A 27,531-nucleotide genomic window follows, 5' to 3' on the forward strand; every position below is an offset into this window, starting at 1 on the left:
GGATCCGGCTTCAGCCCCCTTCAGCCCCGTGCAGAGTTTGCTCCAGAGGAGCCCCATTGAGCTGCATTAGAGGGCGGGGCCGACGGGGGGGCATATTTTCCTTTCTCTGCAGCCCTGAAAGGGTTAAGGCCACAGAGCCGTTGGCTAGAGAGGCCGAGCAGAGGGGGGGGGGAAATAGGACCTGTTCCTTTCCTGGGAGGGGTCGCCTCTGAGCTGGGGAAGGGAGCCGGACCATTGCACGGAAAAGCGTGGCAGCCGGATCCCGGGAAGGTTTCCTTGGGAGTAAGTCATGGGGGAGGGGGGGGAAGCGCTGAGATCTCGGAAGGGAGGGAGGCTGGGGTCAGCCGTGGCTCGCATAGGGATGCCAACTCCCGGAGGGCACATGCCTGCAGATTTTGGGACAGACTCGGGAGAGACCCTCAGGTGGGAAGCAGGCCAGAGAGCCCTCCCTCCAAAGCAGGCATTGTCTCCAGGGGAACCGAGCTCTGTTGCAATTCTGCGGGATCCCCGGGCCCCGCCTGGAGACTGGCAACCGTGTTAGGCTTGCTTACCAGGTTTTGTGTAGGGGGGGTGATGATGTCTTTCAGTGCAGGACAGGTTAAATGTATGCAATTGATATTTTGCTGCTGGTCATTTTAATCTGCAAAGAAACAAGCAAAAAGCAGGCCTTTTGTTGGGTTGGATTAAAGGAAAGGTCTTAAGGGGGAAGGGAGCTCCTGCCTGCACTGGAATCAGATGCAGCCCCATCCTGCGTCCCAGACCAGAGGCCTTCCTACTGAGGGTCTGGGGCTGTCAACTGGTGTCTGAGTTGTGCCCAGCACAGGAGAGGGAAATCTTAAAAAAAAGATCAGTTGCCAAAGTGCAGAGAGTTTTGCCATGCAGCAAAGGTATTGGAATTACCATCGACATCCACCAATCACCGCATGAGGGGACTCCCCTGAGAAGGGCAGAGCATGGGGGGAGCATCATCTGGGCATGAAATTGGGGCCACTGTGGGTGAGCAGATAGTTGTGAATTTCCTGCGTTGTACAGGAGGTTGGGCTAGATGACCCGTAGATCCCTTCCAACTCTGTGATTCTATGCTGTTGTGGCCACACACCCCTTTTATCCACCTTTGGCAGCCCACATACAAAAGACCAGGAGTAGCAAATGGCACATGAGCACTGTGAGTGGCAGGACCCCTCGAATAAACACACCAGCGAGTGTCATAGATGTGGGCTTGAGTACCCACCTGCAGCCGCATCGCCCCTGCCGCTCAGCTCCCTTGGTACTGGGAAACCAGCAAGAATACAAAGCTCACCTTTTGGTAGCTCAGATGTCCTGAAGAGTTCCAGGAACTGTTTTGGGACTCCTTCAGGTACTGAAAAGCAGGGTGCAAATAAACAGCTCTACTTCTTCATAGCAAAGCCAGTAAAGGCCTTTTTTCACAGCCAGAGGTGAGCCAAGAAAAGGGGGAGGAGATGGAAGAGCAAGACCCAGAAGGACCTGGAATCATCAAGGCACCGAGTCAAGGCCCCTGTCCCCCCCAAGCTCAGAGTGGGGTTGAATTCCAGGGAAGTTCTGTGCCAGAAGTCCTAGTTAAGGACACCAATGAACACAGCCAGCGTTTCCGACTGTTCCGCTACCAGGAGGCCGATGGGCCCCGAGAAGTTTGCAGCCGGCTCCACGGACTTTGCAACCGCTGGCTGCAGCCGGAGAGGCACACCAAGCAGCAGATCCTGGACCTGGTGATCCTGGAGCAGTTCCTGGCCATTCTGCCCCGGGAGATGCAGGGCTGGGTCAGAGGATGTGGGCCAGAGAGCAGCTCCCAGGCGGTGGCCCTGGCTGAAAGTTTCCTTCTGAGACAGGCAGAGGAGAAGAGGCAGGCACAACAGGTGAGGGAGTTTTCTTCAGGTATGTCCAATTCAAAAATTTATTTGGGCCTTATCCTAAAGTTTCCCTGCCAAATTGTCCAAGTATTAGTCATCCAATTGGAGATTTAACAGCTTCCTTCAGCAGCCTCTTATACAGCATTTTTTATCCCTCCAGATGCCTCCCCAGGACTGCTGATGGACGGGTGCAGAGTGGGGGTGGGACAGGACCCATTCCTTGGTCTTTTCCATTCTGTCTTTACCGCTCTCCCTCTCTGCTGTTTCAGACGTGGGCCCCATCCACGAAGAGAGAAGCTGCATTCTTGGAGGCGGAAGGAGCTTCCTTGGAACAAGGACAGCGGGTGCAGGCCCAGGATTGTGCCCAAGAGACCCTCTCCTGTGGTAAGGACTCCTGCCTGGGTGCAGTTGGGGCACCTGTGAATGTGATGGGTAGAGAGTTCAGGTCAGGAAAGGAATCACATATCTCCTCAGACAACTTCCGGCACTCAATGTCCACTCGCTGTGATGGTACATTCACGGAGGGCAATTCCTCCCATTAATAGAAATATTCACATCTCCCCTTCCCTCCATAAAACACAAGGTGCTTGTGGGGGGGGGGGCAGGAGTAGACAAGCCTTGGCAGAGCTATTCAGCCTAGGAGCCTCCACCTTCTGGGGCAGCAGAGCTCTGACATTTCTCAAGCCCAATAAGGATGGAAATATTTTTCTTCTGTGCCTGTGCTTCTATGTGGGCATCTGGCGGGCTGCTATGGCAAATGAGATTCAGGAGCTTGATTTGAGTGATCATCACTTAGGCATTACTTTCAGCATCCAAGTCTGAGTTCCAGATAATACGCCAGTTCCCTCTGTCTTCCGGTGCCATCCTGTCAACACAGTTCTGCCAATTAGTCTGCAGATCAAAGGCACAGCTTATAGCGAGATAACACAGAAGAGCAAAGGAAGGCATCTGTTCCCAGGCCAGGACCTCAATGAAACCCGGTGGGAAGCTGCAGAGGCAGATCCTGACACACAGCAAGCTGGAGAAGGCCAAAGAGCCTTTAGTCCTTTCCTCCTGCAGTCACATAGATAGCTTTGGACCCTACCTGCCCTCCTGTGTCCTAATGAGGTTTTTCTCTGTATTCCAGCCGAGGATGATCAGAGGACTGAGGAGGGAGAGGAACCACATCATCAATCGCCAGATGAAATCAAGAATGAAGACTTGAAAGGAAACATCAGGAACCCAGGCAGGCATAAGAGGCAGAAAGGAAGTCACGTGGCCAAGAAGAGGAATCAACCCATTCCTTGCCAAGGGGGGGATTTCCAAAATGTCATCCACACAAGGGCAGAAACATACAAGTGTCCAGAATACAGAACGAACTTCTCAGATCAAACCCAATATAGTAGTGATCTTCAACTTCATCAGAGAATCCACAGAGTGGATGAACCTTTTGAATGCTCAGAGTGTGGAAAGAGATTCCGCCAGATTTCACATCTTAAGCAGCACCAAAGAACCCACACAGAGGATAAACCTTTTGAATGCTCCGAGTGTGGTAAGAGGTTTGCTCTGAGCCGCCTCCTTCTACAGCACCAGAGAATCCACACAGGGGAGAAGCCTTTTGAATGCTCAGAGTGTGGAAAGAGATTCAGTCAGAGCGGCGCTCTTCAGTTGCATCGCAGAACCCACACGGGGGAGAAACCTTTCAAATGTTCCGAATGTGGAAAGAGATTCAGTCGGAGTGGCAATCTTCAACTGCACCAAAGAACCCACACAGAGGAGAAAGCGTTTGAATGCTCCGAGTGTGGAAAGAGGTTCAGCCACAGCGGCAATCTTCAGCAGCATCAAAGATCCCACACGGGGGAGAAACCTTTTGAATGCTCAGACTGTGGAAAGAGATTTTGTTGGAGTAGTGCTCTTCGACGGCATCTACGAACCCACACCGGGGAGAAACCTTTTGAATGCTCAGAGTGTGGAAAGAGATTTAGTCAGAGTGGCGCTCTTCAGCTGCATCTAAGAACTCACACAAGGAGAAACCATGTAACTGCTTAGCCCTTTGCATGAAGCTAACTGTGCTGTGCTGCAAGCAGGCCTATGGTGCCCTCTTTGCTGCCACTGTACGTGAATCACTGACCTTGCACCCAGACCTCAGAGCTCTGCAACGCAGCCACTAACACTTTCTCCCAAAAAAGGATGCTCCTTTATCCTCAATTATGCTTTTCTAGGAACAAGCTTGTTCCATAATTCATTGACACAAGGAATGCACTCTCTAGGTAACACTGATCCAAAACAATTTTCATGAATACATCCAGGTTTATTCAAGGGGAGATATCAGGCGTCAGTCTTTCCTGCCAATAACAGCTGTGCTACCAAGAAGCATTTAGAAGTGTCTTGGGAATGTACTATGGGGAACAACAACATGTAAACAAACAGGAACTGTTATAGGAGGCAAGTCCCATCTACACAAAGTGTAATATGACAGGTGTAGACATCACAATAGAGGACAACAATAAGAGCCCCTTAACCACAAAGGGGAATATTTTAAAAGGCCTGTCCTACTGAACAGGTCCCTAATTAGGGGTGTTCATAATGATCCTTTATATCAGCTGGCTTAAGTTTCTAACTGCTCCCAGCTGCCTCAGACTGACCCCAAGACACCTTCTTAATGTGACGTTCCAGAGAGCTCTGCCCTTCTCTGACAGGTGATGCACATCAGATGGTCCTTATGGACACCGAAAGAGAACTATAATTGACAGGCTGTAGTTCCATACACTTGTGAAGAGAGAGCTGCAGCAGCCGGTGAAAACCAGTCCGTTTTATTTTTCTATCCCACCCTCCCCTGGTCGGCTCAGGGCAGGTCACAACACGCTTTTTTAACAAGTCAATACAGGATTTACCTACCTTGATCAGTTGAAAATTGGGATTATTTTTAAATGTTTACAATTTTTTAATCATTGTTTTACGATACGGCATACTGTGAGCTGCCCTGGGCTCTCAGGGTGGGGCGGCATATAAAATTGGAGAATAAATGCATTTAAAATTGTCTTTGAACCTCTTCAATGAAAATGGTTTCTGAGTGGGGCTAGGCAGTGTTGGATGGATTTTACTGGGATGGCTTTTCAAGCATCTGTTTTTATTATTGTATTATTATTATATTTATATTTATTTCCTGCCACTCTTGGCAAAGCCGGCTCGTGGCGGGTTACAGGATAAAATATACTCCCCTAAAACCCCTATTTCCCTTAAAACCAACAATTAAAACTATGCAACAACTGGCGGCAACCAGCATACCCGCCTCGCTGGGGAATCAGGGAGAGTATGACCCCCCCCCCGATGGCATATGGTGGGGAATTCCACCTTTGGGGAGGCCCATAGATCTTCTCTTTGCCCTGGCCTCGACCATAAGCCTGGTGGAAGAGCTCCGTTTTCAGGGCCCTGCGGAAAGCCAGAGGTTTGGTGTTCCTTCCTGGCCTGGACCGCAGGCCTGCGAAACAGCTCTGTCTTACAGGCCCTGGGGAACAGTTTGCAGTCCTGGAGGGCCCTGATCTCACCCGAAAGAGTGTTCCACCAAGCTGGGGAAAGGGTAAGAAGAAGAGTTGGTTTTTAGGCCCCCCTTTACCAGAAGGCAAAGCGGTTTGCGATCCCCTTCCCTTCCTCTCCCTACAACAGACACCCTGAGAGGTAAGTGGGGCTGAGAGAGCTGTGCCGAACTGCTCTATGAAAACAGCATTATCAGACCTGTGACAGGCCCAGCCTGTGGAAGAGTGGGGAATCGAACCCGGATCGCCAGATTAGAAGGAACCACTCTTAAGCACTCCACCATGCTAGGAAAAGCTCTGGCCCTGGTTAAGACAGTCTTATTTCTTTGGGGCTGGGGACCCAGAGCAGGTTTTGACCACTTGGTCTTAATGCCTTCTGGGGGCGTAGGGGGAAGAGGCGATCCCGTGGATATAGGGTCCCAGGCCATTTAGGGTTTTGAAAGTAAGAACCTTGAGCCTGACTCGATTTCCAATCTGGAGCCAGTGCAGTTGGGAGATCCCTCCTTCCAAAAGCTACTTCCGCCACAAGGGAGAAGGGTTAGCCATCCACGGAAATCATCTTGCTTCCTGGGCCCCCCACCCTTCAGGATGGTCCTTGTTGACCTCTAGGAGGGTGGCCTGCCTTGGTGTTCCATTTGGAGCCTTTCCTGGAGGACAACAGAAGGAACAGTCATATGAAATGTATATAACATGCAATTAATCAGGCCGTCATTCATTATACCTAACAAGATACTTTAAGACAGGGGTGGTCGAACTGTGGCTCTCGATGTCCATGGACTACAGTTCCCATGAGGCCCTGCTAGCACATGCAGGCGCTCATGGAATTGTAGTCCAAGGATATCTGGAGAACTACAGCCTGGCCACCCCTACTTTAAGATATCTTATTGTAGCTTAAACGTAGAGAGTTATTCAACATTTCTATGTAAACTCATCTACACGGTATTCAACATTCCCTCCTTGAATCCATAAACCCTTCAGCTAGCAGGTTCCTTTTGTCCGGATGACAGCAAGAGAGGGCGGGGGATCAAATAAATAAATCTATGAGGGTTCCAATCTATGCCGTGTGTTTTGCCATTTCAGCAAATTCTCTTAATTTTAATATCCAGCCTTCGATTGTAGTATCTTCTCATTTTTCCAGGCCTGCGCCCACAATATTCTTGCAGCTGCTATCCTATATTATATGGGAATAATGTGAGGTGACCAGATTTTAACCCTGGTAAAGCGGGACACCACTGACCGGTTTGGGGGGGGGGGGGTCTTGATTAAAAATGTGGTCGATATGGAGCAACAAAAAGTTGCATAGGACGCACAGAACGCAAAAATAGTATTGTAATATATATATATATATTTTAATTTCAACATAAGTACAATTTGCCAGATGTCCCCAGAGGTCCCTCCAAAAGTGGGGCAATCCGGTCACCTTAGAATCGTGCCTCCAATTTCTGCCCTTTCGCCCAAGCAAAAACATCTCCCGACTCCGGAGCATGAAAAAAGGGGGCGGCGGGGGGGGGGGGCAAGGAGGCCTTTCCGCCTGGCCTGCAGCACTGCAAGGGTTAAGCGGCCACAGAGCCCTTTGCTAGAGAGGCGGGGGGGGGGGGTTGCTCCGGATTGGGCGGGCGAGCGGGAAGGGAACGGATTTGGGATGTGCAGCGGGACCAGGTAAGCCTTCCTGAGGCATGAAGGGTTAAACGGCGAGATCTCAGGAGGGAGGGAGGCGGAGAGGAGGCGCAGCCACGCTTTGCACAGGGTTGCCAACTCCCGGATGCCCAGTCCCTGCACGTTTGAAAGGGGTGCGGGAGTGCGCGTGCATGAAGGGAAAGGCCAGTTTGGGGGACCAGAGCCAGGCCAGAGTCCTCCCTCCAAGGCAGCCCTCTTCTCCAGGGGAGCTGACCTCTGTCTGCTGGAGGTAGGTTGCAATTGGGGGGAGGGGGCTTCAGGCCCCGCCTGGAGGTTGGCAAAGCTCTTAGGCACCAGTTTTGTGTCTGGAGGGGCAATAACGTCTTTCAGTCCAAGGAAGGTGCGATGCACGCATCCCGGTCAAGCCGTGTTTGTCTGCCTGGAGCAGCGGAAAAGCCCAGGAGCACCTTAAAGACTAACAAGGTTTAGTGGTGCAATAAAATCAGACCGACCTGGCTACTCATTTGAGTCTAAGATTAGTGGCAGGTGAGGGGCTTTGGGGAGTCGCTCATCATCACCTTCAGATATTTCGGAAGGCAAAGGAGTGAGCGGCGACTCTGGAAAGCCCGTGCCCAACCACAAATCTTTCTTTTTAATCTTTAGATCAGGGGTAGTCGACCTGTGGTCCTCCAGATGTTCATGCACTACCATCCCCATGAGCCCCTGCCAGCATTCGTCCTTAAAATGGCTGCTGTGGAGAGTCATCCTTATGCCTTTCTACGCTGCTCTCCCCACACTCCAGGCCCAGATTTCCAGGAATTCCGCAACCTGGAGTTGCCGGTCGTGTGCATACCGAGTTTGGTGTCTCCTCCAGCCCCTCCTCACCCCAGCAGTCCTACAGGGAGGGGGGATCTCCTGTCAGGCTTGGTAACCCATCTAGTTTTTCCAGGGCTGGGTTGAGACTTGACCCCAAAACCGTCTGGACTCTGGGAAAGTGTGCTTCTCCTGGGTGAGATGGAATACAGGGACCAGGAGGAAGCTATGAGATTTGCTCTGCTTCTTGGAGGAGAAAGGCATTCTAAGGGATACCGTTTCCTTGGGTAGGTTCCCTTGGAAGGAGAAAGCTCTGAGGCCTTCTGGTGGCTTCTTATTATTTGCTTAATGACAAATATGCTGGCAGAGCGGAGCAAGGGTGGAAACCAGAGAAATCCCCACAGAGTCGCCCTACCCCACCACAGATGCCCAGAGGGAGCATTTCTGCACCTTGACATTCTCAGCCAAATCTTAGCCTGTCGTTTTTTGCAGACACATCTGTTCCTTCCCCTAAGGCAGAGCTATTGTTTAACCCTTCAGGCCTGCCAAAGAGATGCATACAGGGGTAGCCAAACTGTGGCTCTCCAGATGTCCGTGGGGCTCATGGGAATTGTAGTCCAGGACATCTGGAGAGCCACAGTTTGGCTACCCCTGGCTTAAGGGGTCACCAGTCCCTCGTCTCCTTTTTGGGGTTTACCTTAAGAATTCGCCTCTGGGACACACTGAGTCCACCTAGTGAGAAGCTAAGCTTTTCTAACTCCCTTAAAGAGCCAAGCAGAGACACTTAACCGTCCCAAAGAACTATGTAGACATAGCTAAAACAGCTTAAATTGTAATATAGACAAATGAGATTAAACCTGGTCTAAAAGCTGCAGGGAGCACTTTGGTTCTGATCTCCCCCCAGGGCGATTCTTGTGTGTCTCCTGAGCATAAGAAGGGTTGTGAGGTTCGGTGGTGCATCTCAATTCATTTTACTTCTCCATCCGTGTCTCTCCTTCCCCCCAGATCGAAGCCTCCCTTCATGGCAGTTTGACGAAAGGCATCTTTACGCAGTCGGACGCCAGCTGAGAGGAGGAGAAAGAAATGAAAGAGCAGAACCCAGCAGAACCTGGAACTGGCCGCCATCCCACCAAAACTGGGAGCAGTGCTGAATTCTGGGAAAGCTCCGTGCCAGGTATCCCTTATCAGGCCACTGCAATCTCAGACGGACGGTGCCAACACTTCCGGCACTTCCGCTACCAGGAGGCCGATGGGCCCCGAGAGGTTTGCAGCCGGCTCCACGGACTCTGCAACCGCTGGCTGGAGCCAGAGAGGCACACCAAGCAGCAGATCCTGGACCTGGTGATCCTGGAGCAGTTCCTGGCCCTCCTGCCCCGGGAGATGCAGGGCTGGGTGAGAGGATGCGGGCCGGAGAGCAGCTCCCAGGCGGTGGCCCTGGCCGAAGGCTTCCTCCTGAGCCAGGTGGAGGAGAGGAGGCAGGCAGAGCAGGTGAGGGGGTTTCCCTAGAGGTATCTCCAATTCAAGGAACAAAATCTGATCTTACCCTAAAGTTTCCCTCTGAGATATTCATCCATCATCCAAAGGGGGAATTTAACAGCCTCCTCCTTCAGCCTCATCTACTGTAGAATTTCTTCTCTCTCCAGATCAGCTGAGAAAAGGGTGCCGGGTCTGGGAGTGGGGTGGACCCATTCCTTGGCCTCTTTTCCATTCCATCTCTTAACCGTCTCCCTCACTGCTGGAGAGCCAGCTTGGGGCAGTGGTTAGGAACGGTGGCAGCATCTTCTCATATAGAGAGCTGAGTTTGAATCTCCCCCATGCAGCCAGCTGGGTGACCTTGATCTTGCCACAGCACTGAGAAAGCTGTTCTGATGAGCAGTCCTGTCAGAGCTCTCTCAGCCTCACCTCCCTCGCAGGGTGTCTGTTGTGAGGAGAGGAAGGGAAGGTGATTTTAAGCTGCTTTGAGACTCCCTTGGACAGTGAGAAGGGTATAAAAACCAACTCTTCTTCTTCAGATGTGGGCCCCATCCGTGAAGACAGAAGCCACAGTCTCTGAGGCAGAAGACGCCTCCTTGGAGCCAGGGCAGAGGGCTCAGACCGAAGAGGCCTCCTCCTGTGGTAGGGACTCACAGTGCCTGGGTGTGTTTGGGGCAGCCCCTTGAATCTGATGGATAGAGAGGGCAGGGCAGGGCAGGATAAGCATTAAATACTTCTTCACACAACACAGAGTTAATTTGCGGCACTCAATAGCAACTGCGATTCCTCTGAAAGGAGGTTTGACAAATTTGTTGAAGGCCATTCCTGCCATTAAACACAATATTAATAACTCTCCTTCCTTCTACGAGGCGGTTGTAAGCCGCTTTGAGACTCCTTCGGGCAGTGAAAAGTGGGGTATAAAACCAACTTGTTGTTTTCTTCCGGCTTACAAGGCTCCTTGTGCATCTCTTCTGCCACTCAGAGCACCTTGTGAAAAGAAAGAATTTGTTGCATGTATACAGGGCCAGGTGTCAGACTCCTGGGAAGGGGGCAGGAACAAGCCAATGAATGGCTAGGATGTCATGGCAAGCCCCCTTCCTTCCTCCCTTGTCTCACTAACAGGCAGCGGAGAGATGCTGTTGAGCCACCATCTTTCCAGAAGTGTGGAAACGGCTGCTGCACCTCCAGTCCAGGTGAGGGAGATGAGCAGGGGGAACGTGGGGTCCCCTCCTGCCTCAGGGGGCTTTGCTCCTATAGTTTCCACAAAGTGTCTTGACAAGAGAGGCTCTGAGCGTTGCCCATCCTGTACCCCCCCAGACTACTCCCTCCCAGTCTGCAATCTCTGCCAGACACGATCTCTGCTTTCCTTCTCAGTTTCCATTTTCCTTTGAGGAGGTGTCCGTGTCCTTCACCGAGGCCGAGTGGGCCCTCTTGGATCCGGGCCAGAGAGCTCTCTTCAGGGAAGTCATGCTGGAGAACTATGGGATCGTGGCCTCTCTGGGTAAGGATTTTTCATAGGTGCCCAAATGCACAAATTGCTGCCATTGGGATGAGCCATGAGTCAAAATATTGACTCTGGAAGGGGCCAGATCCTTGTTTCTCTGTTGCCAACCTTTACCTCACAGCCTTCCCCAGGGCCTGCTCTGCCGGTGACACGGAAAGGATCCTGTCAAGAACCCAAGCCTGGGTCCTCCTGGGTCACTCCTCTTTCTGCCTGAATAGCACCCGGTTCAGTGGCTTCACAAGGAGCGAGCGTACAAGTAAAGCTTACCCTTTAAAAAAATATAAAACTTTATTAAGGATGTTAAAACAAGACACCACTAAACAGCACAATTTCTACGGCTCAACAACAGAAAAACAAAACAAAAAAAGCTGTTCTGTCTAATATACAAAAGACCTGGTATTAGATGGTACCTCCTGCAGCATAAGTATTCCAGCTGTAGCCTACGTGAAAGTATTCATGATGATGAAAGCTGAAAATATCAAAGCATGGCATGAGTATAAAGTTAATACGGCTTCCCTCTGGTCTGTACCCATATGCCTGTACTTTCTTCCTCTCTAGGGTCGGGTGATCCTAACAACCCAAACAAAGATCCTCCTTGATGGAATTTTCCAGAGGCTGCCAGCCCCCTAATAACCCCTCCTTCCTCCTGGTTACACAACTGCATACAAGTTCTCACATTTAGCCAGTTATCACTTGGGCTGTGCATGGCGGCATCCAAACCAGCCGCTCCAGGCATCCACAGCCAGCGCCTCACCGGGGGGGGGGGGGGGCTGGCTGCGGCAGCCTTTAGTGGCCGATTCGGACGCTGCGCATGACCCTAGTTATCACATTCTGGAGAACTTGAATCTGGCCTTGAGAAAGAGATGGATATTAGCTGCAGGGAGACCCAAGTCACAGATCCCTGCATCTCAAAATAGGCCACTTAATAATCACAATAACCCTTGAGGGGAACTACGGTTCTTGGCCTCTGAGATCCATCCGCCTTGTACTGGTTCAGATTGTGGGCTTTGGTTTTGACCATAGTTCTATAAGAATTTTTACTCATGATTTTCTCTCTTTCCTCATATAAGAATTCTCTCTCTCTCTCTCTCTCTCTCTCTCTCTCTGTGCAAAAAAAGGCAGAAGTATTAGAAGGACTTTGGTGGCAACAAACAATGGTCTTGCATCCACAGAAAGGCTGGAAGGTTTCTCAGGAGGATCTGAAGAGGCTATTTCCTTCCCAAGGGAGCTGCCTGAGCGTGAGTCTCCTTCCTGGTTATGTCAAGGGAGCAGGCAAGGAATGGCCATGGGGGATTTCTGATTGCATTTGAGCTATGTTTGGTGCAATTATTCAGCCTGCTGGGAGGGAGGGAGGGAGGGAGGCCTTCTGGGGGTCTGAAATCTGGAGGGTCAGAAAGTCCTTCTGGACAAGGGTGGTCAGGTATCCTTAAATACTAGATTTTGGGGGGGAAAGGGGGAGTGGTGGTTAAAAGCAGCAAAGCTGGACAAGGCCAAAGGGCTACCAGTCCTTTCCTGCTGCAGTCACATAGGTGATTTTGTACCTTACCCGCCCTCTCTGGTGCTAATGATCTTTGTATGTATTTCAGCAGAGGATAATCAGAGGAATTTGGAGGGTGAGGAACTTGACCAGCAAATCCTAGATAGAGTTAAAAATGAACACTTCGGAAAAAACTTCCAGAATCGAGGCAGAACGAAAGGAAATAAACGTGGCCGTATGGTTGAGACACGACGTGGAAGAAATCATAGTGTGAATTTTCCGAAGTACAAGATAAAGAAGGCCAGTAAATCCATTCAGTGTGGAAACTACTTTAAAAACAGATCACAGCTCCTTGTGCACCAAAGAATACACAGAAGCGAGAAACCTGTTGAATGTTCAGAGTGTGGCAAGAAATTCAGTGAGAGGGGGAATCTTAAAGAGCATCAGAGAATTCACACAGGGGAAAAGCCTTTCAAATGCTTTGATTGTGGAAAGAAGTTCAGTTGGAGTGGCAGTCTGCAACTTCATCAAAGGACCCACACGGGTGAGAAGCCTTTTGAATGCTCAGTTTGTAGAAAGAACTTCAGTCAGAATAGCACTCTTCAACTACACCAAAGAACCCACACAGGGGAGAAACCTTTTGCATGCTCAGAGTGTGGAAAGAGATTCAGTCAGAGCTGCAATCTTCATCAGCATCAGAGAACTCACACAGCAGAGAAACCCTTTGGATGCTCACTGTGTGGAAAGACATTCAGTCAGAGCAGTGCTCTTCAACTGCACCAAAGAAGCCACACAGGAGAGAAACCATTTGAATGCTGTGAGTGTGGAAAGAGGTTCAGATTGAGTGGCAATCTGCAACAGCATCAAAGAACCCACACAGGGGAGAAACCTTTTGATTGCTCAGAGTGTGGAAAGAAATTCAGTAGGAGTTCCAATCTTCAACTGCACCAAAGAACCCACACAGGTGAGAAACCATTTGAATGCCGTGAGTGTGGAAAGAAATTCAGTGAGAGGAGGAATCTTCAGCAGCATCAGAGAACCCACACGGGAGAAAAACCTTTTGAATGCTCAGAGTGTGGAAAGAAATTCAGTGAGAGGGGGAATCTTCAACAGCATCAGAGAACGCACACAGGGGAGAAGCCTTTTGGATGCTCAGAATGTGGAAAGAGATTCAGTTTGAGTGGCCATCTTCACAAGCATCTGACAACCCATACAGGAGAGAAACCATTTGAATGCTCAGAGTGTGGAAAGAGATTCAGTTGGAATAGCTCACTTCAGCAGCATCAGAGAACCCATACCGGGGAGAAACCTTTTGAATGCTCAGTGTGTAGAAAGAGATTTAGTAACAGTGGCACTCTTCAACTGCACGAAAGAACCCACACAGGGGAGAAACCTTTCGAGTGCTCAGTATGTGGAAAGAGATTCAGGTCAAGTGGCCATCTACAGCGGCATCAGAGAACCCACACAGGAGAGAAACCATTTGAATGTTCAGAGTGTGGAAAGAGATTCAGTTGGAGTAGCTCTTTTCAGCAGCATCAGAGAACCCACACTGGGGAGAAACCTTTTGAATGTTCAGTGTGTAGAAAGAGATTCACTCAAAGTAGCTCTCTTCAGCTACACCAAAGAACACACACAGGGGAAAAGCCTTTTGAATGCTCGGAGTGTGGAAAGAGATTCAGTTTGAGTAGCCATCTTCTACGGCATCAGAGAAGTCACACGGGAGAAAAACCTTTTGAATGCTCAGAGTGTGGAAAGAAATTCAGTGAGAGGGGAAATCTTCAACAGCATCAGAGAACGCACATGGGGGCGAAGCCTTTTGAATGCTCACAGTGTGGAAAGAATTTCAGGTTGAGTAGCCATCTTCTACGGCACCAGAGAACTCACACGGGAGAAACCTTTTGAATGCTGAATATGGAAAGTGGTTGCAGTTCAGTGGTCATCTTCAACAGCATGTGACTGTCTGCACAGAGGTGAAACCTTTTCAATGCTGTGAAGATTTAAGAGGGTAGCAGGTTACAGTGTCAGCGATAGAGTTGTAGTGTCCTGCATGGTGCAGGGGGTTGGACTAGATAACCCAGGAGGTCCCTTACAACTCTTTGATTCTATGATTCACATCGAAAAGGCAAGAACGGACCACGTAAACTATTGACACTATATAAACTTTTATAGATTGCTTGAAAATACATAGAAATCTTACCCTAATCAGGAAGAAATGGAATGTGGAAGGCGGCTTAGCCATGTTTGAAGCCCTCATATTACTCAGAGAAGAAAACAAGGGCGGGCTCTGCAGGTTGAAGGAGATTAAAGACCAGCCCCTGTCTCCTTTAGCCTGCAGGAGTCCACATGGGGGAGGAACCTCATAAATATTCAGTGTTGTTTCTGGCAGGGGCTCATGGGAATTGTAGTCCATGGACATCTGGACAGCCACAGTTTGGCTACCCCTTCTATAGCTGCTTCTGATGAGGGTCTTCTTAAGGTGGCCAAGTGTTGGGGTGAAAGGAAAAGCTTGTCCACTTCCGATCCAACAACAGTACGTTCTAACAGGTCATACCGCCCAATATCTTCCAGTACATCCATGGAGGTGAAAGGTCAACCTTTTGGGATACAAATTACCAAGTCTTAATTGTCTTTTCCACCCACCTTGATTCTCCCTGAGAAAATTGAGAATATTCCCTCTTCCTTTACTGATCTCCCCCCCACCCCGCCAGAAATGATCTTTCCTCCCCGACTCCTCAAAGCTCCTCCTTAATTTCTTCTTGGAGATCATGTGTTTATGTAGCAGGGTGAGAAATTTCATCTCACTAATTTGGAAGAGTACCTGCATTAAGGTTGCTAAAAGGCCTGAAAAAAAGGGGGGTGGGACCCAGCCTTACAAAAAGCGTGGGTAGAAATGGACATCTAAAGATATAAATAATTTCCCATAATGCCTCTGTTATTGGGAGAGAACACTTTTTTCATCCAGGCAGTTGGCAACTCTCGATTATCTTTATGAATCAGAGGAAACAAAGCTCAGTCAAGAAAGGACTGTAGCTCATTAAAAAATCTGGTAAATCAGATTTTGTATTTTCTGTGCTTTGTGGTGGGTTTTTTTTAGTCGAGCTTCATTAAATATGTCAAAAATTTGTGTGTCATGTCTTCTTTCAATTGTGTATTTAGCAAGATGCCCCCCCCCATTTCAAAAGACACAGGTTTTTTTCTTCTGTGCTGTGGAGAGAAGGGAGGGGTGGCTAATCACTGGCTCCCCTCTTTTCAGATGCCCGTTGGCCTAGCCAGGAAGCAGGGACCTGGACGGTGGGGGGAAAGGACTTCTTCCCAAAATTCCCTAGGAGAAAGGAGCTCCCTGTGGGAGGGAACAGAGAGGTGGATCTGCTGCTGACAACAGAGGTGGGGCCAGAAGTCTTTTTCACCACGGAAGTAGGAGCTTGTTCTTAGGAGAAGAAAAAAAAAATCAGTTGTCAAAGTGCAGAGAGTTTTGCCATGCAGCAAAGGTATTGGAATTACCATCGAAGCTAGATTAGAAGGTACCACTCTTAAGCACTCCACCATGCTAGGAAAAGCTCTGGCCCTGGTTAAGACAGTCTTATTTCGTTGGGGCTGGGGACCCAGAGCAGGTTTTGACCACTTGGTCTTAACGCCTTCTGGGGGCATAGGGGGAAGAGGCGATCCCGTGGATATAGGGTCCCAGGCCATTTAGGGTTTTGAAAGTAAGAACCTTGAGCCTGACTTGATCTCCAATCTGGAGCCAGTGCAGTTGGGAGATCCCTCCTTCCAAAAGCTACTTCCGCCACAAGGGAGAAGGGTTAGCCATCCACGGAAATCATCTTGCTTCCTGGGCCCCCCACCCTTCAGGATGGTCCTTGTTGACCTCTAGGAGGGTGGCCTGCCTTGGTGTTCCATTTGGAGCCTTTCCTGGAGGACAACAGAAGGAACAGTCATATGAAATGTATATAACATGCAATTAATCAGGCCGTCATTCATTATACCTAACAAGATACTTTAAGACAGGGGTGGTCGAACTGTGGCTCTCGATGTCCATGGACTACAGTTCCCATGATGCCCTGCTAGCACATGCAGGCGCTCATGGGAATTGTAGTCCAAGGATATCTGGAGAACTACAGCCTGTCCACCCCTGCTTTAAGATATCTTATTGTAGCTTAAACGTAGAGAGTTAGTCAACATTTCTATGTAAACTCATCTACACGGTATTCAACATTCCCTCCTTGAATCCATAAACCCTTCAGCTAGCAGATTCCTTTTGTCCGGATGACAGCAAGAGAGGGCGGGGGATCAAATAAATAAATCTATGAGGGTTCCAATCTATGCCGTGTGTTTTGCCATTTCAGCAAATTCTCTTAATTTTAATATCCAGCCTTCGATTGTAGTATCTTCTCATTTTTCCAGGCCTGCGCCCACAATATTCTTGCAGCTGCTATCCTAAATTATATGGGAATAATGTGAGGTGACCAGATTTTAACCCTGGTAAAGCGGGACACCACTGACCGGTTTGGGGGGGGGGTCTTGATTAAAAATGTGGTCTATATGGAGCAACAAAAAGTTGCATAGGACGCACAGAACGCAAAAATAGTATATTTTAATTTCAACATAAGTACAATTTGCCAGATGTCCCCAGAGGTCCCTCCAAAAGTGGGGCAATCCGGTCACCTTAGAATCGTGCCTCCAATTTCTGCCCTTTCGCCCAAGCAAAAACATCTCCCGACTCCGGAGCATGAAAAAAGGGGGCGGCGGGGGGGGGGGGCAAGGAGGCCTTTCCGCCTGGCCTGCAGCACTGCAAGGGTTAAGCGGCCACAGAGCCCTTTGCTAGAGAGGCGGGGGGGGGGGTTGCTCCGGATTGGGCGGGCGAGCGGGAAGGGAACGGATTTGGGATGTGCAGCGGGACCAGGTAAGCCTTCCTGAGGCATGAAGGGTTAAACGGCGAGATCTCAGGAGGGAGGGAGGCGGAGAGGAGGCGCAGCCACGCTTTGCACAGGGTTGCCAACTCCCGGATGCCCAGTCCCTGCACGTTTGAAAGGGGTGCGGGAGTGCGCGTGCATGAAGGGAAAGGCCAGTTTGGGGGACCAGAGCCAGGCCAGAGTCCTCCCTCCAAGGCAGCCCTCTTCTCCAGGGGAGCTGACCTCTGTCTGCTGGAGGTAGGTTGCAATTGGGGGGAGGGGGCTTCAGGCCCCGCCTGGAGGTTGGCAACGCTCTTAGGCACCAGTCTTGTGTCGGGAGGGGCAATAACGTCTTTCAGTCCAAGGAAGGTGCGATGCACGCATCTCTTGGTCGAGCCGTGTTTGCCTGCCTGGAGCAGCGGAAAAGCCCAGGAGCACCTAAAAGACTAACAAGGTTTAGTGGTGCAATAAAATCAGACCGACCTGGCTACTCGTTTGAGTCTAAGATTAGTGGCAGGTGAGGGGCTTTGGGGGGTCGCTCATCATCCCCTTCAGATATTTCGGAAGGCGAAGGAGTGAGCGGCGTCTCTGGAAAGCCCGTGCCCAACCACAAATCTTTCTTTTTAATCTTTAGATCAGGGGTAGTCGACCTGTGGTCCTCCAGATGTTCATGGACTACCATCCCCATGAGCCCCTGCCAGCAAATGCTGGCAGGGGCTCATGGGAATGGTAGTCCATGAACATCTGGAGGACCACAGGTCGACTACCCCTGCTTTCGATGGATATAAAAAGTGTAAGAAAAGAAAAACAGAACATTCCCATGACAGAACAACCTCAAATCTTGTTAGCCTTAAAATGGCTGCTGTGGAGAGTCGTCCTTATGCCTTTCTATGCTGCTTTCCCCACACTCCAGGCCCAGATTTCCAGGAATTCCGCAACCTGGAGTTGCCGGTCTTGTGCGTACAGAGTTTGGTGTCTCCTCCAGCCCCTCCTCACCCCAGCAGTCCTTCGGGGAGGGGGGATCTCCTGTCAGGCTTGGTAACCCATCTAGTTTTTCCAGGGCTGGGTTGAGACTTGACCCCAAAACCGTCTGGACTCTGGGAAAGTGTGCTTCTCCTGGGTGAGATGGAATACAGGGACCAGGAGGAAGCTGTGAGATTTGCTCTGCTTCTTGGAGGAGAAAGGCATTCTAAGGGATACCGTTTCCTTGGGTAGGTTCCCTTGGAAGGAGAAAGCTCTGAGGCCTTCTGGTGGCTTCTTATTATTTGCTTAATGACAAATATGCTGGCAGAGCGGAGCAAGGGTGGAAACCAGAGAAATCCCCACAGATGCCCAGAGGGAGCATTTCTGCACCTCGACATTCTGCAGCCAAATCTTAGCCTGTCGTTTTTTGCAGACCCATATCAGTCCCTTCCCCTAAGGCAGAGCTATTGCTTAACCATCCAGGCCTGCCACAGAGATGCATACAGGGGTAGCCAAACTGTGGCTCTCCAGATGTCCGTGGGGCTCATGGGAATTGTAGTCCAGGACATCTGGAGAGCCACAGTTTGACTACCCCTGCCTTAAGAATTCGCCACCAGGACACACTGAGTCCACCTAGTGAGAAGCTAAGCTTTTCTAACTCCCTTAAAGAGCCAAGCAGAGACACTTAACCTTCCCAAAGAACTGTGGAGACATACCTAAAACAGCTTAGATTGTAATGCAGACAAATGAGATTAAACCTGGTCTAAAAGCTGCAGGGAGCACTTTGGTTCTGATCTCCCCCCAGGGCGATTCTTGTGTGTCTCCTGAGCATAAGAAGGGTTGTGAGGTTCGGAGGTGCATCTCGATTCATTTTGCTTTTCCATCCGTGTCTCTCCTTCCCCCCAGATCGAAGCCTCCCTTCATGGCAGTTTGACGAAAGGCATCTTTACGCAGTCGGACGCCAGCTGAGAGGAGGAGAAAGAAATGAAAGAGCAGAACCCAGCAGAACCTGGAACTGGCCGCCATCCCACCAAAACTGGGAGCAGAGCTGAATTCTGGGAAAGCCCCGTGCCAGGTATCCCTTATCAGGCCACTGCAATCTCAGACGGACGGTGCCAACACTTCCGGCACTTCCGCTACCAGGAGGCCGAGGGGCCCCGAGAGGTTTGCAGCCGGCTCCACGGACTCTGCAGCCGCTGGCTGGAGCCGGAGAGGCACACCAAGCAGCAGATGCTGGACCGGGTGACCCTGGAGCAGTTCCTGGCCCTCCTGCCCCAGGAGATGCAGGGCTGGGTGAGAGGATGCGGGCCGGAGAGCAGCTCCCAGGCGGTGGCCCTGGCCGAAGGCTTCCTCCTCAGCCAGGCGGAGGAGAAGAGGCAGGCAGAGCAGGTGAGGGGGTTTCCCTCCAGGTATCTCCAATTCAAGGAACAAAATCTGATCTTACCCTAAAGTTTTCCTGAGAGATATTCATCCATCATCTAAAGGGGGAATTTAACAGCCTCCTCCTTCAGCCTCATCTACTGTAGAATTTCTTCTCTCTCCAGATCAGCTGAGAAAAGGGTGCCGGGTCTGGGAGTGGGGTGGACCCATTCCTTGGCCTCTTTTCCATTCCATCTCTTAACCGTCTCCCTCACTGCTGGAGAGCCAGCTTGGGGCAGTGGTTAGGAACGGTGGCAGCATCTTCTCATATAGAGAGCTGAGTTTGAATCTCCCCCATGCAGCCAGCTGGGTGACCTTGATCTCGCCACAGCACTGAGAAAGCTGTTCTGATGAGCAGTCCTGTCAGAGCTCTCTCAGCCTCACCTCCCTCGCAGGGTGTCTGTTGTGAGGAGAGGAAGGGAAGGTGATTTTATTTTATTTTATTTTATTTTATTTTATTTTATTTTATTTTATTTTATTTTATTTTATTTTATTTTATTTTATTTTATTTTATTTTATTTTATTTTATTTTATTTTATTTTATTTTATTTTATTTTATTTTATTTTATTTTATTTTATTTTATTTTATTTTATTTTATTTTATTTATTTACCGCCCTCCCCGGGGGCTCAGGGCAGTTTACATAATAACATAAGAACAATACATGGAAGAGTCTATGAAACATTTGAATAACCGTGCAATAATAAGTGATAATTGTGAACATATAACAGTATAGTAGTATAACCAATAAACAATGCAACAGTGCAACAATACAAACAGGTCCAGGGTATATAGGTGGTGTTCTGAGGAGGGAGCAGGGGGAAGCAGGTGCTTTGAGACTCCCTTGGACAGTGAGAAGGGTATAAAAACCAACTCTTCTTCTTCAGATGTGGGCCCCATCCGTGAAGACAGAAGCCACAGTCTCTGAGGCAGAAGACGCCTCCTTGGAGCCAGGGCAGAGGGCTCAGACCGAAGAGGCCTCCTCCTGTGGTAAGGACTCACAGTGCCTGGGTGTGTTTGGGGCAGCCCCTTGAATCTGATGGATAGAGAGGGCAGGGCAGGATAAGCATTAAATACTTCTTCACACAACACAGAGTTAATTTGCGGCACTCAATAGCAACTGCGATTCCTCTGAAAGGAGGTTTCACAGATTTGTTGAAGGCCATTCCTGCCATTAAACACAATATTAATAACTCTCCTTCCTTCTACGAGGCGGTTGTAAGCCGCTTTGAGACTCCTTCGGGCAGTGAAAAGTGGGGTATAAAACCAACTTGTTGTTTTCTTCCGGCTTACAAGGCTCCTTGTGCATCTCTTCTGCCACTCAGAGCACCTTGTGAAAAGAAAGAATTTGTTGCATGTATACAGGGCCAGGTGTCAGACTCCTGGGAAGGGGGCAGGAACAAGCCAATGAATGGGCTAGGATGTCATGGCAAGCCCCCTTCCTTCCTCCCTTGTCTCACTAACAGGCAGCGGAGAGATGCTGTTGAGCCACCATCTTTCCAGAAGTGTGGAAACAGCTGCTGCACCTCCAGTCCAGGTGAGGGAGATGAGCAGGGGGAACGTGGGGTCCCCTCCTGCCTCAGGGGGCTTTGCTCCTATAGTTTCCACAAAGTGTCTTGACAAGAGAGGCTCTGAGCGTCGCCCATCCTGTACCCCCCCAGACTACTCCCTCCCAGTCTGCAATCTCTGCCAGACACGATCTCTGCTTTCCTTCTCAGTTTCCATTTTCTTTTGAGGAGGTGTCCGTGTCCTTCACCGAGGCCGAGTGGGCCCTCTTGGATCCGGGCCAGAGAGCTCTCTTCAGGGAAGTCATGCTGGAGAACTATGGGATCGTGGCCTCTCTGGGTAAGGATTTTTCATCGGTGCCCAAATGCACAAATTGCTGCCATTGGGATGAGCCATGAGTCAAAATATTGAATAGCAGCACAGTGTTTTGGCTCCTGCCTTGCTACTTGCCCAGGGGCATCTGGGGCCAGAGTTGTGCCGATCACCCGAGCCAGAGAAGGAGAGAAGAGCCTCTCAGAAAGACTCCGGAAGGGGCCAGATCCTTGTTTCTCTGTTGCCAACCTTTACCACACACCCTCCCCCAGGGCCTGCTCTGCCGGTGACACGGAAAGGATCCTGTCAAGAACCCAAGCCTGGGCCCTCCTGGGTCACTCCTCTTTCCACCTGAATAGCACCCGGTTCAGTGGCTTCTTGTGGCGCAGAGTGGTAAGGCAGCCGTCTGAAAGCTTTGCCCATGAGGCTGGGGGTTCGATCCCAGCAGCCGGCTCAAGGTCGACTCAGCCTTCCATCCTTCCGAGGTCGGTAAAATGAGTACCCAGCTTGCTTGCTGGGGGGTAAACGGTAATGACTGGGGAAGGCACTGGCAAACCACCCCGTATTGAGTCTGCCTTGAAAACGCTGGAGGGCGTCACCCCAAGGGTCAGCCATGACTCGGTGCTTGCACAGGGGGTACCTTTACCTTTACCTTTAAAGCTGGGCTTCACGAGGAGCGAGCATACAAGTAAAGCTTACCCTTTAAAAAAAATATAAAACTTTATTAAGGATGTTAAAACAAGACACCACTAAACAGCACAGTTTCTACGGCTCAGCAACAGAAAAACAAAACAAAAAAAGCTGTTCTATCTAATATTATTATTATTATCTTTCGATTTATTGCCCGCCACTCCCTTACGGCTCGTAATATACAAAAGACCTGGTATTAGATGGTACCTCCTGCAGCATAAGTATTCCAGCTGTAGCCTACGTGAAAGTATTCATGATGATGAAAGCCGAAAATATCAAAGCATGGCATGAGTATAAAGTTAATACGGCTTCCCTCTGGTCTGTACCCATATGCCTGTACTTTCTTCCTCTCTAGGGTCGGGTCATCCTAACGACCCAAACAAAGATCCTCCTTGATGGAATTTTCCAGAGGCTGCCAGACCCCTAATAACCCCTCCTTCCTCCTGGTTACACAACTGCATACAAGTTCTCACATTTAGGCAGTTATCACTTGGGCTGTGCATGGCGGCATCCAAACCAGCCGCTCCAGGCATCCACAGCCAGCGCCTCACCGTGGGGGGGGGAGGGAGGGGGAGGGGCTGGCTGCGGCAGCCTTTAGTGGCCGATTCGGACGCTGCGCATGACCCTAGTTATCACATTCTGGAGAACTTGAATCTGGCCTTGAGAAAGAGATGGATATTAGCTGCAGGGAGACCCAAGTCACAGATCCCTGCATCTCAAAATAGGCCACTTAATAATCACAATAACCCTTGAGGGGAACTACGGTTCTTGGCCTCCGAGATCCATCCGCCTTGTACTGGTTCAGATTGTGGGCTTTGGTTTTGACCATAGTTCTATAAGAATTTTTACTCATTAATTTCTCTCTTTCCTCATATAAGAATTCTCTCTCTCTCTCTCTCTCTCTCTCTCTCTCTCTCTCTCTCTCTCTGTGCAAAAAAAGGCAGAAGTATTAGAAGGACTTTGGTGGCAACAAACAATGGTCTTGCATCCACAGAAAGGCTGGAAGGTTTCTCAGGAGGATCTGAAGAGGCTATTTCCTTCCCAAGGGAGCTGCCTGAGCGTGAGTCTCCTTCCTGGTTATGTCAAGGGAACAGGCAAGGAATGGCCATGGGGGATTTCTGATTGCATTTGAGCTATGTTTGCTGCAATTATTCAGCCTGCTGGGAGGGAGGGAGGGAGGGAGGGAGGGAGGGAGGCCTTCTGGGGGTCTGAAATCTGGAGGGTCAGAAAGTCCTTCTGGACAAGGGTGGTCAGGTATCCTTAAATACTAGATTTTGGGGGGGAAAGGGGGAGTGGTGGTTAAAAGCAGCAAAGCTGGACAAGGCCAAAGGGCCACCAGTCCTTTCCTGCTGCCGTCACATAGATGATTTTGTACCTTACCCGCCCTCTCTGGTGCTAATGGTGATCTTTGTATGTATTTCAGTAGGGGATAATCAGAGGAATTTGGAGGGTGAGGAACTTGACCAGCAAATCCTAGATAGAGTTAAAAATGAACACTTCGGAAAAAACTTCCAGAATCGAGGCAGAACGAAAGGAAATAAACGTGGCCGTATGGTTGAGACACGATGTGGAAGAAATCATAGTGTGAATTTTCCGAAGTACAAGATAAAGAAGGCCAGTAAATCCATTCAGTGTGGAAAATACTTTAAAAACAGATCACAGCTCCTTGTGCACCAAAGAATACACAGAAGCGAGAAACCTGTTGAATGTTCAGAGTGTGGAAAGAAATTCAGTGAGAGGGGGAATCTTAAAGAGCATCAGAGAATTCACACAGGGGAAAAGCCTTTCAAATGCTTTGATTGTGGAAAGAAGTTCAGTTGCAGTCTGCAACTTCATCAAAGGACCCACACGGGTGAGAAGCCTTTTGAATGCTCAGTTTGTAGAAAGAACTTCAGTCAGAATAGCACTCTTCAACTACACCAAAGAACCCACACAGGGGAGAAACCTTTTGCATGCTCAGAGTGTGGAAAGAGATTCAGTCAGAGCTGCAATCTTCATCAGCATCAGAGAACTCACACAGCAGAGAAACCCTTTGGATGCTCACTGTGTGGAAAGACATTCAGTCAGAGCAGTGCTCTTCAACTGCACCAAAGAAGCCACACAGGAGAGAAACCATTTGAATGCTGTGAGTGTGGAAAGAGGTTCAGATTGAGTTGCAATCTGCAACAGCATCAAAGAACCCACACAGGGGAGAAACCTTTTGATTGCTCAGAGTGTGGAAAGAAATTCAGTAGGAGTTCCAATCTTCAACTGCACCAAAGAACGCACACAGGTGAGAAACCATTTGAATGCTGTGAGTGTGGAAAGAAATTCAGTTGGAATAGCTCACTTCAACAGCATCAGAGAACCCATACTGGGGAGAAATGCTCAGTCTGTAGAAAGAGATTTAGTAACAGTGGCACTCTTCAACTGCACGAAAGAACCCACACAGGGGAGAAACCTTTCGAGTGCTCAGTATGTGGAAAGAGATTCAGGTCAAGTGGCCATCTACATAGGCATCAGGGAACCCACACAGGAGAGAAACCATTTGAATGCTCAGAGTGTGGAAAGAGATTCAGCTGGAGTAGCTCTTTTCAGCAGCATCAGAGAACCCACACTGGGGAGAAACCTTTTGAATGTTCAGTGTGTAGAAAGAGATTCACTCAAAGTAGCTCTCTTCAGCTACACCAAAGAACCCACACAGGGGAGAAGCCTTTTGGATGCTCAGAATGTGGAAAGAGATTCAGTTTGAGTGGCAATCTTCACAAGCATCTGATAACCCACACAGGAGAGAAACCTTTTGAATGCTCAGAGTGTGGAAAGAGATTCAGTTGGAATAGCTCACTTCAACAGCATCAGAGAACCCATACTGGGGAGAAACCTTTTGAATGCTCAGTCTGTAGAAAGAGATTTAGTAACAGTGGCACTCTTCAACTGCACGAAAGAACTCACACAGGGGAGAAACCTTTTGAGTGCTCAGTATGTGGAAAGAGATTCAGGTCAAGTGGCCATCTACAGAGGCATCAGAGAACCCACACAGGAGAGAAACCTTTTGAATGCTCAGAGTGTGGAAAGAAATTCAGTGAGAGGTGGAATCTTCAACAGCATCAGAGAACGCACATGGGGGAGAAGCCTTTTGAATGCTCCCAGTGTGGAAAGAATTTCAGGTTGAGTAGCCATCTTCTACGGCACCAGAGAACTCACACGGGAGAAACCTTTTGAATGCTGAATATGGAAAGTGGTTGCAGTTCAGTGGTCGTCTTCAACAGCATGTGACTGTCTGCACAGAGGTGAATCCTTTTCAATGCTGTGAAGATTTAAGTGGGTAGCAGGTTACAGTGTCAGCGATAGAGTTGTGGTGTCCTGCATGGTGCAGGGGGTTGGACTAGATAACCCAGGAGGTCCCTTACAACTCTTTGATTCTATGATTCACATCGAAAAGGCAAGAACGGACCACGTAAACTATTGACACTATATAAACTTTTATAGATTGCTTGAAAATACATAGAAATCTTACCCTAATCAGGAAGAAATTGAATGTGGAAGGCGGCTTAGCCATGTTTGAAGCCCTCATATTACTCAGAGAAGAAAACAAGGGCGGGCTCTGCAGGTTGAAGGAGATTAAAGACCAGCCCCCGTCTCCTTTAGCCTGCAGGAGTCCACATGGGGGAGGAACCTCATAAATATTCAGTGTTGTTTCTGGCAGGGGCTCATGGGAATTGTAGTCCATGGACATCTGGACAGCCACAGTTTGGCTACCCCTGCTATAGCTGCTTCTGATGAGGGTCTTCTTAAGGTGGCCAAGTGTTGGGGTGAAAGGAAAAGCTTGTCCACCTCCGATCCAACAACAGTACGTTCTAACAGGTCATACCGCCCAATATCTTCCAGTACATCCATGGAGGTGAAAGGTCAACCTTTTGGGATACAAATTACCAAGTCTTAATTGTCTTTTCCACCCACCTTGATTCTCCCTGAGAAAATTGGGAATATTCCCTCTTCCCTTTCTGATCTCCCCCCCACCCCCCACCCCGCCAGAAATGATCTTTCCTCCCTGACTCCTCAAAGCTCCTCCTTAATTTCTTCTTGGTGATCATGTGTTTATGTAGCAGGGTGAGAAATTTAATCTCACTAATTTGGAAGAGTACCTGCATTAGGGTTGCTAAAAGGCCTGAAAAAAAGGGGGGGGGGACCCAGCCTTACAAAAAGCGTGGGTAGAAATGGACATCTAAAGGTATAAATAATTTCCCATAATGCCTCTGTTATTGGGAGAGAACACTTTTTTCATCCAGGCAGTTGGCAACTCTCGATTATCTTTATGAATCAGGGGAAACAAAGCTCAGTCAAGAAAGGACTGTAGCTCATTAAAAAATCCGGTAAATCAGATTTTGTATTTTCTGTGCTTTGTGGTGGGGTTTTTTTTTAGTCGGGCTTCATTAAACATGTCAAAAGTTTGTGTATCATATCTTCTTTCAATTGTGTATTTAGCAAGATGCCCCCCCCCCATTTCAAAAGACACAGTTTTTTTTCTTCTGTGCTGTGGAGAGAAGGGAGGGGTGGCTAATCCCTGGCTCCCCTCCTTTCAGATGCCCGTTGGCCTAGCCAGGAAGCAGGGACCTGGACGGTGGGGGGAAAGGACTTCTTCCCAAAATTCCCTAGGAGAAAGGAGCTCCCTGTGGGAGGGAACAGAGAGGTGGGTCTGCTGCTGACCACAGAGGTGGGGCCAGAAGTCCTTTTCACCACGGAAGTAGGAACTTGTTCTTAGGAGAAGATGTGAGCAGTCATCTTGGTCCACGTGGCGGCCAGGTGAGCTGCCCACGCCATGAGAACTGGGAACTCCTTAAGGGAAGACAACATCAGACAGGGTATGTTTTAGCAGAGGGACAGAAGAATTGTCCTCACCTTCTCAGCTATTCACCAACCTCCCTTTAATCAACTCTCCATCTTCAGCTGTATTAATTCTTTTTTCACTTCATTTATACCCCAGCTTTCTGCATAATGGAGTCCAGAAGAGCTTACATTATTCTCCTCTCTTCGTTTTAACCTTCACAGCAACTTTGCGGGTTAGGATAGGATCTGGCTGGCCCCAAATCCACCCAAGCAAGACAGGGATTCATGTTTGGGTCTCTCAGACTCCTCCTCTCTGAAGCCCTGGCCAGTTAGCCATCAATGACTTTCATTGGGAGGCAGCTGTTGAACAGCCACTGGACTCAGACTTGATTCTGTTGCACCAGGCCTGTGTGTTTATGTCTCTGCAAACACTTGAGAGAGAGAAACTTCAGTCAGGCTTATTAGGGTGTCAGTCAAAGAAGGCAGGACTTGCCGAACTGGGCATTTTTCACACCTGTTTGATTCCCAAGGGCTCTCTGCTTCCCTGGAGGTTTGGGGCGCCTGAGTATTCTATTAATTCAGAGAAAACGTTTCTTAAAGGCCTGCAAAAGAGCCTCTGAAGACCAGATTACCAGACAGTCACACCTCTGAGTCTAAACTGACTCAAATCTGATTGACTG

The 27,531-nt window shown here is 49.3% G+C and overlaps 3 protein-coding genes across 4 annotated transcripts; all 3 read left to right on the plus strand.

The window, feature by feature from the left end:
- The first annotated feature begins 161 nt into the window (after positions 1–161).
- On the plus strand, positions 162–6,410 carry LOC143834055 (uncharacterized). Its single transcript, XM_077330610.1, is given in 5 exon segments — positions 162–282; positions 1,431–1,874; positions 2,138–2,252; positions 2,995–3,870; positions 3,873–6,410. Coding segments are annotated over 4 exon segments (1,551 nt in total). The 5' UTR covers positions 162–282; positions 1,431–1,460; the 3' UTR covers positions 4,019–6,410.
- A 573-nt stretch (positions 6,411–6,983) lies between these two features.
- Positions 6,984–26,475, plus strand: LOC143834152 (uncharacterized). The gene is made up of 8 exons (XM_077330757.1): positions 6,984–7,042; positions 8,819–9,301; positions 9,826–9,949; positions 10,409–10,479; positions 10,661–10,787; positions 11,909–12,028; positions 12,377–14,114; positions 23,779–26,475. The coding sequence occupies exons 2-8, from the start codon at positions 8,897–8,899 to the stop codon at positions 25,244–25,246; spliced, it is 4,053 nt and encodes a 1,350-aa protein (XP_077186872.1). The 5' UTR covers positions 6,984–7,042; positions 8,819–8,896; the 3' UTR covers positions 25,247–26,475.
- Positions 17,102–23,670, plus strand: LOC143834102 (zinc finger protein 446-like). Of its 2 annotated transcripts, none has more exons than XM_077330695.1 (7): positions 17,102–17,167; positions 19,026–19,508; positions 20,425–20,527; positions 21,004–21,074; positions 21,256–21,382; positions 22,990–23,105; positions 23,472–23,670. In XM_077330695.1, exons 2-7 carry the CDS (start codon positions 19,104–19,106, stop codon positions 23,520–23,522), a joined length of 873 nt encoding a protein of 290 aa, XP_077186810.1. In that variant the 5' UTR covers positions 17,102–17,167; positions 19,026–19,103; the 3' UTR covers positions 23,523–23,670. The 2 variants fall into 2 exon arrangements, with proteins under 2 accessions (XP_077186810.1, XP_077186811.1); XM_077330696.1 differs by having other exon boundaries at positions 23,469–23,641.
- Positions 26,476–27,531: the final 1,056 nt, after the last annotated feature.

Source organism: Paroedura picta, chromosome 3 (assembly GCF_049243985.1).
Source record: "Paroedura picta isolate Pp20150507F chromosome 3, Ppicta_v3.0, whole genome shotgun sequence".
Taxonomy (NCBI): domain Eukaryota; kingdom Metazoa; phylum Chordata; class Lepidosauria; order Squamata; family Gekkonidae; genus Paroedura; species Paroedura picta.